The 9703-nt window shown below is 41.2% G+C and overlaps 1 protein-coding gene across 1 annotated transcript in view; it reads right to left on the reverse strand.

Moving 5' to 3' along the window:
- Window positions 1-9025, reverse strand: part of LOC141047218 (rod cGMP-specific 3',5'-cyclic phosphodiesterase subunit beta-like) — a 111734-nt gene extending 102709 nt beyond the window's left edge. The window contains exons 1-2 of the mRNA XM_073542172.1: window positions 8555-9025; window positions 3718-3870 (exon numbers count right to left, since the gene is read on the reverse strand). Of these exons, the coding sequence (XP_073398273.1) occupies window positions 3718-3870; window positions 8555-9025 (624 nt within the window). The remainder of the gene's footprint in view (window positions 1-3717; window positions 3871-8554) is intronic.
- Window positions 9026-9703: the final 678 nt, after the last annotated feature.

The raw sequence follows: 9703 nt of genomic DNA on the forward strand, positions 1-9703 counted from the left end.
CCACAGCATGCACTAGTTTCTTCCATAAATCATGGCACTCACCCATTCAAGTGTATGGATGTACAAAATAAAATTGTATGCCATGCAGAGACACAGTATAGCATCTGTTTTTTGCTCATATGTAACAGTGACGGACTGTACTATTGTGTTCCTGCCCCTGAAGACACTAATCAGGCGTGAATAGTGTCATGCAGTTTTAGATATATTCTGTAAAGTATAATGTATAGAGTGTGATAAGCATTATAAGTGTAACCTTGTTAATGTATCATGGTGAAAAAGTATTGTTGGTATAATAGGCATATGGTGCAGTAGGAATACAGGAAGTGTAAAGTATAAGATAATTGACATAATACATACAGTAATTAGGTTTTAGGACATAAGGTAGGGACCATAGGAATGTAATATGTTTAGTATATACAAATGCAATGAATAGTGTTTGTAAACGTATATCTGTCAGGTCCAAACATAGGGACAGACATAGTTGAAGTTCAGGACTAGCCCATAGTGGGAAAGGCAAGCCCCAGTATAAAGGGACTTCTTCCTCATAGCAGATCAGTTAGGGAAGTACTGTAACCAAGGTCACGTTCAAGTTGCAATGGGCAAGCAACTATCGTTGTGTGCCATGGGAAGCCTTACTGGAAACCTTTGCGGATATTCCTGCAACATCCAGAGCTCAAGGCTTGGTCAGGCACTACAAAGAGTGCCTTATCATCTGGTGTACAGGGGATGATGGACATGGAACCATGTGAAGGGAAGCTAATGGATCCCGGGTGCCCTGCGGGACTGGATGGGAATTCTCTGGGGCTGACAGGACCAGTAAATATAGGGATAGTCCAAGAGGAACAGATAGTAATGCTGGAGAAATACCGTACTACGGAAACAAGAACTAAGAAATGTTGTGCCCACTATTGCATGTTACAATCTGATGAACTTGAACTGTCCAATAAACTTTTGCTTGTTGAAATGAACTGGGTGTCCCCTGAGTTATGTGCAGTGGCTCCTGAAGATGCAAGCCTGGAGAAAGCCTACAAGTGAGGGTCGTGAACCCCATACCTGGTAACACACTGAGACTGGGACACGATTTTCCTGTAACGTGCCAGGGCGTTATGGAGCAGCAACTCGTCCACGGCTACCGCCCCCTGTCACTTTTACAGAAACATTGCAGTTTTGTAATATAGGAAACTATAAATGGTTTTGTAAATGATTAATAGCTGCTGTAAAAAAAACACATTGTACAAGGACAGCACACGGATGGCAAGTGAGAAAAAAATTGTTCCACTTTTCTGGTTGAAAAGCTCAATGATTTTTTTCATACGCTCATGTGAACCTACCCATAAAGTGATAACTACATAGAGAGACATGTTGCCTCTGACCAAGTTATCACTAAGCTTAAAGGGAATCTGTCACCTCCTAGAACTGAAATCAAACTATTTATACCTCATATAGGGGATGCAGACCCTATACGAAATCCTAATTATACTGTAGGTTTTAGTAAATATTTTATTAGCGAAAAACAGTTTTATGACATATATAAATCAGTGGGCTTCTGTGCAACCTTGGCGTGGCCAAAGGCTCGGTGCACATTTGGCGTGGCCAAGGGCTTTGCGCACGTTTGGCATGGCCAAAGGCTCAGTGCATCTTTCCGCCCCTTTAATAACAAAACTGTGCCCTTATGGTAATTTGCAGCTGCTTGATCTTGCGCTGCACAGACTGACACTAGTGCGGCCGAGCTCCTTCACATATAGTGTCAGTATGTGCAGGAGTAATTCTCCCTCTTTCCAATCTATAGCAGCAGCTCCCTGCACATGAAACAGTGGTGGGAGCTGATAGATTGCTCCCTGACACTCAAAGGTTAAATATATTTGATCCCCATGTATGTGATAAAGGTATTACACCCACTGGGGCTGCAGTTAGCTAGGACAGGGTTAACTGAATTGGCCAACCCAGTTGAGGGGGGCACTGAGTGCTAGTGACATGGGCAGGAAGTGACAGGCAGTTAATGCTATGGCAGCCGTGACTAAGCAGCGGAACTTGGGCTGCTAGGGACAACGTGAGTCGAGTATTTGTGGCAGTGGATTGCCGTACTCTTCCGTATACTTCCATCTAATGGCCAGGGGAAACCTCGAGATGGACGTCGGGGGCCAAGGGCACACGCACCTTGTGAAGCTACAGGAAAAGATGGACTCAGACTACATGTGGTGGAAGGTATCGCAATCCAGATATACTGCTAGAGGTGAGGAGGATCCACAAGGGTTAGGACTTAGGAAAGCCAGAGAGGGGGATATGCAACCTAGCCCGAGAACCAGGGCTGAAGTTGTATCTGGTATCTGAGGGAAAGATGACAACCCGATGGGCATTATCCTTTGCATCTGCTTGTAAATACTGTACAGACTGCCATTCGCAAAGTAAAAGTTTGTTTTTTATGAACCTCGTGTCTCCTGGATTATTTGCTGCCCTGGTTCCAGGATTCCTTGAGTCAGAAGAGGCCTGCAGGCCAGAAGTAAGTGGGAAGCACCACATACACAGCAGCACACCAGGACTGAGACATACCTTGTCTGTAGGATGCCAGAGCGAGTGGGGACCAGAGCTCGCCCATGACTTCCTCGCTTGGGCATCATACACACACAGGATGCAAAGCAGCGGCGGCCGATGCTGACAGAAGGACAAGAAGGCACACAATGTCAGTGTATGAGCATTCTCATCTCTCCTGTGCGTAGCTGCAGCCACTGCTGTGTAGTCCTGTGTACAGCGAAAGGTTACTATGCTAAGAAAATGGAGATGAGAACATGCACATATGGACACTGGGTGCACGTTCCTGCTCCCTGCAGGTTAGTACTGGCGCACACCTGCACTCTGTACACAGGATCACCCAGCGGCAACATCCCACAGGAGAGGGGTATGAGATCTCTGCCCCTGCAAACACTGACACACTATGTGTGCAAGAAACTGGTTGCTCCATTATAATTATGTGCAAGAGTGGGGAGTTTGATCATTCACCATGATGTGAGGGGCGGATTATTATAACTGAGGGATCGGGAAGGTGCACTGAGCCATTGGCTAGCTTTTTCACCAAAACATGGTTTCAAAAAATCTATAGAACATGTATGATTTTTATAAGGGTTAGTACACTATATGAAGGTCTAAATAATTCAATTTCAGTGTTTGGGGTACCAGACTGCTTTTATAGAGTTACATTTTATTTCATAAAGCAATAGTAAATGGGAGAATAGGAGACTGTGTACTATATCTTATTAGAGAAATCTGCTTCTTTCTCCTCCAGGACTGATCGTTCATTCTCATTATTCCCAATCCATAAATAAAATCAGTTTTCAGTGAATACAGCTTTCCCCCTTTCTGAGATAGAGATGACAGTGGCAGTTGGTGCTTATAAAGTTGTATGGAGAACTGTAATTATCATTTCAGTAGAACTTGCTTTAGAATGTCAATAGAATGAATTTATTGGCTTTTTATGATGCAGTCCCCTTAACCATTGGATGTTTTAACATTTTTAGCAATCAAGATGTGGGAAATAGTACTACTAGTCACTTCTAGCTGGACTGCTGTGGAATGTTTGGATAGAGTAGCCACCTAGCACTAGAATAACCAGACAATATGGCCGGTAAAGCACTAGACACCACATATTACAAATGTAACTAGTGTCACCCTTCCTGGGCAAAAGACAGAAAGTAGAATACATTTCAATGAATATATACTTACATCTTCGTCATTTTTAGTAAAGAATGGACCATCGGTTTTGTTGACTGCCATAATAACCGCCACCACATCTTTTCCATTCATAATCGGTGTAGCGAGTATATTCTTTGTTTTGTATTCTGTAAGCTCATCTGCAAATTTGCTGTACAATGTACTCTGTGTGGAAGTGAAATACACATATGATTTACTGCATTAATAAATAAGGCCACACCAGCTATGCTGTTCTACCCAGATTGGTAATAGCAGACAAAGGTATAAGTCAATCATTCTCACGCCTTGTTCATGCCAAAGCTGCACTTTCAACCAGTATTATGTTGCGGGAAGCCAGAGCGTTACAAAGAAAACGTTGGGACATTTCTTCTGCTAAAAATCACAAACCGTAACATTACGAAATGCATAATATCTTGATATAAAATTGCCAAGAATTGCCATCTAAATTCATGTAGCAAATATGTAGGACTTTTAAGCCTTACACAGCACAGTTTGTCGTTTTTTATGTGATTTTTTTAGCTAATACTAGAGAAAGGAAAGACTTCATGGAAAGACATCTCACTCAACATGACATCTATGTCCCCCTGAAAAAGTGGTCCAAAAGCGCCCCATAATATGGTCACAGTGCACAGCAATGTAAGAACAACATTGCTGTGCGAATGTTCTGTCTTATGTCATGACTAGTGATGAACGAGTATTCTCGTTGCTCGGTTTTCCCCGAGCATGCTCAGGTGTCCTCCGAGTATTTTGGCGTGCTCTGAGATTTAGTTTTCGTCGTCTCAGCTGTGTGATTTGCGGCTGCTGGACAGACTGAATACATGAGAGGAATGCCTGTTTGTTAGGGAATCTCCACATGTATTCGGGCTGTCTAGCAGCCGCAAATCATGCAGCTGAGACGACCAAAACTAAATCTCCGAGCACGCCAAAATACTCGGAGGACACCCGAGCAACAATGCTCATCGACCATCATTAGTCATGACTTTTACCCAAGTCACAGGATGGATGTAAAAGATAATGATATGCATATGATAAAAAAGGTTCAATATTGAGTATAAATACACCTTGGTTGCTATTAATGAGACTATTAATGATTGTAGGAAGAATGTTCCGCCATGTTGAATGCCCTTGGGTACCCAACTGATCAATATCCAATGCTGGCAGCTCCCTTTGTAATTGCTGACCAATGATATCCCAGTCTCTGCAGGCCATGGCAGTATGTTTAGGCCATGCAGATAGCTCACATTACCATGAGAGAAAGGCAGCCTGGCATTGGCATATTGAAAAATGTCTCCAAGGACACTGGAGAAATGGCCGTACCTCCGGTTACAGCATTGATTCATTATATACTGCAGGTGAAATTGGGTGTCACTTTTGAAGCCTAAGGCTAAGTGCACACGTAGCAGAAAATTTCTGCTGAAAAACCTAACTCTCTTCCCAGAAACCGCGCTTTTTTTCTGCACGTTTTCCGAGCGTTTTTTTCTGCACGGTTTTTGCGCAGAAAACGCGTGCTTTTTATGTGTTTTTTTTCCGTGCGTTTTCAAAATACATAGAACTAGCCAGAAACGCGGAAAAATCAGCGAAATTAATGAGCATGCTGCGTTTTTTACCGCGATGCGTTTTTTTCACGATAAAAAACGCATCAATATGCACAAAATGCATAGAAATGAATGGGAAGCTTATTTTTAGCGGTTTTATTGGAAAAAACGCTAAAAATACAGCTAAAAAAATGCTGTGTGTGAACACCGCCTAACAGTCTCTACATAAGCCAACAGAATGCATTATCACAACATTGGGTTACGAGCCAAATGTCCAACTTCAAGTGTTAATGGGAGAGCTTGAACTTTCTCTCTCTCTCTCATTTTTGCTTTCTAAACTGAGGGCAGCAGGAGGTAGGGGCAGAGACACTGATTTCGGCAATGTGTTCCTTACTGGCTTGTATGCTCCTGTTTTAATACAATCAGTGTTTTATCAGCAAGAGATTATCACTATAGAACAAGCTGCGATAAGCATAAAACCTAGCACTCAACTTAATGACGTGGAAAGAAAATTTATTGTAATACAAGAAAGACGTTTCGGTCTGATGCATGTAGATAGGGCATCTGTGCCACTGGACACCTCTAGTCCAGTGGCACAGATGCCCTATCTACATGCATAACAAAGCCTCATATCTGCACCATAGGCTTGAATACCGACTTCTGTAGTAAATACTAAAAGATCTACCATATAACTTATCAGGTCTATCTATACTCTCTGCATGTTCAGTAGAGCACGTAACTGAAGAACGTTGCATCAGACCGAAACGTCTTTCTTGTACTACAATAAATTTTCTTTCCACGTCATTAAGTTGAGCGCTAGGTTTTATGCTTATTACTACATGGTTTGGGGACCTAACCTTAGCACCATCTATTAGTTGTGCTCACGGTGTTTTCTGCGGTGTGCCTCCTAGTCCAACCATACCCCGAGTGCTGATAAGCAGGTCTATGTCACTGTACAATGTATACAGAAAGCTGCTAATCAGGGCTGAGGGCTCAGCTTTCTGAGCACTGCTATATCCAAAGCTGATAAAACTCTGATTGTATCATAACTGCTGCAACCAGTAAAGTAAGTGATATTGTATATTGCTGGAAATAGGGTCTCTTTCTCTACATTGTGCTGCTCTCAGGTAAGTTATCAAAAACTGGTGACAAATTCTCTAAATATATAAATCAAACAAAGCACATAGTCTACATTGGCAGATCCCCTAAATCAGCGGTGGAGAACCTTGGGCCCAACCTCGATGACCTTTTATCCTGCCCCTGGGCAAATTCCCGGGGACCGCAGTGCTTGAGCTGTATTTTGACGGCCCTTGATTTTTTTCTTGCAATGTTCACTCCTGAAGGATGAGGCGCGTGCAATGATTGATCACGTCCGGACACCAGCGCCAGTGTCAGGATGGACTTTATGGGTGGAGTTAGCGTGCAATTTGCATGGCCCCCAAAGGATGGCATAAATATTCAAATGGTCTGATCAAGAGAAGGCAGAATAACTGAATGGGTCCTTCAGCTCTGTACATACTAAAGAGGAGAGCGAGATTGATGTTTCACCTAATAAGCACAGCAAGTTAATAGCAGATATGGGCCAAGTGAAGCTAATTGAAATCAATGTGAACAAGGCCCTGGATCTCATCAATTTCCTATCAGTAACATGCCTATCCCTCCTGTGACTTCCTTAATTGTGCTACTTTTCCTTCTGGGTGTTGCAATTCCAGTGTGAGGAATGTATTTTAGCACACTGTTTTACTACTTTTGAAAGTAAAGATATCATGCAGGAAACAACAATTCATGACCTGTCCATAGGAGGGGTCATCGTAATAAGATTATAGGGTTGCAAACCCCATCATCTCAACCAATCAGCTGTTACCAGCTGCGCCAACAGCCAGATGTAAACAGTGTATGGAGTGGAAAACCACAGCTCCACAGCACTGCTAGTGGCTGCTCCTAGGTACTGCAGATTAGCTCCAAGTCAAATGAATGGTGATGTTCCACTCCATACACATTTTATATCTAGACACTGCAGGAGCTGATTGGTGGGGGTTATGAGTGTCCAACAGTGTCCAACAGTGTCATAATGGAAAACCCCTTTAAAAAGTTAATAAATAATTGTTAAGGTATAATTCAGCAACAAAATCTAGCTAATTAGTCCATCCATTTGTCAAAGGCCTTGGGCCATCTACAACACGAGTTCTTTTGACTTGGCATTAGAGATGAATGAGTGTGCAAGTTTATTACATTCGAGTTTAAATGCATAGTGTATCAAGATAGTGTATTAAAACATCAATGCCTCACGATATTGTGGTAACGAGGATGTGTGTGAATTGAGGCAGGAATATACAACATAAGTATGGTATTTTTTATAAAAATGGTAAATAAAAGAAAACTGTTAATATCTCAAGAATGACTCAAAATTTTATTAAGTAGTAAAATGTAAAAGTTCAACAATATCCATTTATGAAGATGGGAGTAACCCTTTAATTGTATACTAATCTGATTTAAATATCCAACAATCTCATTACTTCAAATAAAACCAATTAGACCAATTAGAACATGTTCCCAAGATATATAAACAGTGGCTCAGTGGTTAACACTTTTACGTATGGAAATAAATCTAACCAAAGACCATGCCTGCAAGGAGTTTACATACTCCCCCTGTGTTTTTTGGGTTTTGTACAACACCCCTAAGGCATTGGGCCTGATTCATCATTTGTAATTTTTAAGTCACTTTTTTTTTTCTTTTTTTTGCTTTGTATTATTTTTTGTGGTAATATGTTTTTTTTTTTATACCAGTGCACATGATGACTCATGAATTTGTTCAAAATCAAAAATGTTCTTTATTGTTTTTATTTATCCTTTTTGCATCATTTTACAGTGTAAATTTATATGATCCGCAAAAATGCAGCACATTTGGGGCAAAAATTAAGGTGCACATTAAATGAAACTTGAGTACATTTGTAGAAAAAGAGTCATAATTGATGAACTTTGGAAACCCAAAACCTCGCCCACAAAGGTGAACATAAAAAAAAATAGACAAGCATATGAAATAGACATTACAAAGGGGACAAATCAAAAGAAGAATAAGGCACACCTGGAAAATAAGTAAGAAACACCAAAAACTGGACAAAAATGGGCTGTCAAGTACTGATAGGGAATTTAGATTGTGAGTTCTACTGGAGATAGTGATGATAACAATGTCTGTAAGGTGCTGTGGATTATGTTGAAGCAACTTTAATTCTTTTTTTGTAGTTTTGATGCTTTATTTGAACAAATCTATTCACATAATAGAATCTAGTCATCAGGAACAGCTTTCCACCTACCTCCGAAACGTTTGTGACATTGATGGTCTTTTTTGTGTGTGCAACATGTCCTACAATGCCAATATCCAAAGGAAACACAATTTCACTGTCGGGTGGTACAAGGCAATCCTCCAATTTACTATTTTCCTGGATATTGAAAAGCCTTGTGGCTAATTCAGGAGTCCCATTTCTTTGCCTGTACATGAAGAGACTGCACCGGTCTGCATGAATAAGACTATTGATTCTCCTAAGGGTCTTAAATACAACTTTTTCCATATTTATACTTTCTTGCATGTCTTTAATAAGTTCAAAGAGAATTTCACTCTCCTCTACCTGAGCGAGTTCCCGGAAAGTAGCAAAGTCAACAGTCATATCTTTTCGGCCAAAGGCATTTGCTATTGTCTCTGGTTTGAGCTTCTTTTTGAAGTATTTTTCAGTAAACACTGGATTGTTTTCCAAAAATGCCACCACATCCTCCTGTTTAAGACTCATCTTAAAAGATGTCTCCGAACGTATATATTAATTTAAAAGGTAATTTTTCTTGTATCCAATATAGTGGTTTATGCGATGAGATCCAGACTGGTGCTGTGTTAGTGACATAGGAAGGTGTCAGGTCTGTATTAATCTCACTGTGGTCGGGAAAGCATATCCTTAATAATGCTGAAGGTGACACCTTAGGAGGACAGATTTGCTCAAGCCAAATAGATCCGGTGACTCACACTAAATCTTTCAATCGCCTGCCATATTCTATAAATTCCTTTATTTATTTTGATACAAAACGTAACCAAATGTAGCAAAGTATGGATTAGTTTTCGGTTTTGGTGTGGTTTCAGCAATGAATACTGTACCTACAGACACTTGGATTAATTAGCTGTGTTTGTGCTATGCATCTTAAACCAAGCTACTTAGGATTTAATTAAACAGATACTCAAATGGTATTATCTGTGGCATTCAATGCTGCTAATATTTCTAGTTTCAAGTATTAAAATCACAGTTAGGGTGGTTTCACATTAGCGCTTTTTAAGCGCACGCACGGCCGGGGGTAGCTCCGCCCCCGAGCCGGCTCTCTGCCCGGCATGCCCGCCCCTTGCTTGTAGCGCCGCCTCCTAGCGCACAGTGCCGCCTGCGATCGGCGCACCCTATCTTTAGCATAGGGTGCGCAGATCGTGC

This window comes from Dendrobates tinctorius, unplaced genomic scaffold, assembly GCF_039654945.1.
Source record: "Dendrobates tinctorius isolate UK_male_01 unplaced genomic scaffold, ASM3965494v1 ptg000011l, whole genome shotgun sequence".
Lineage (NCBI taxonomy): Eukaryota > Metazoa > Chordata > Amphibia > Anura > Dendrobatidae > Dendrobates > Dendrobates tinctorius.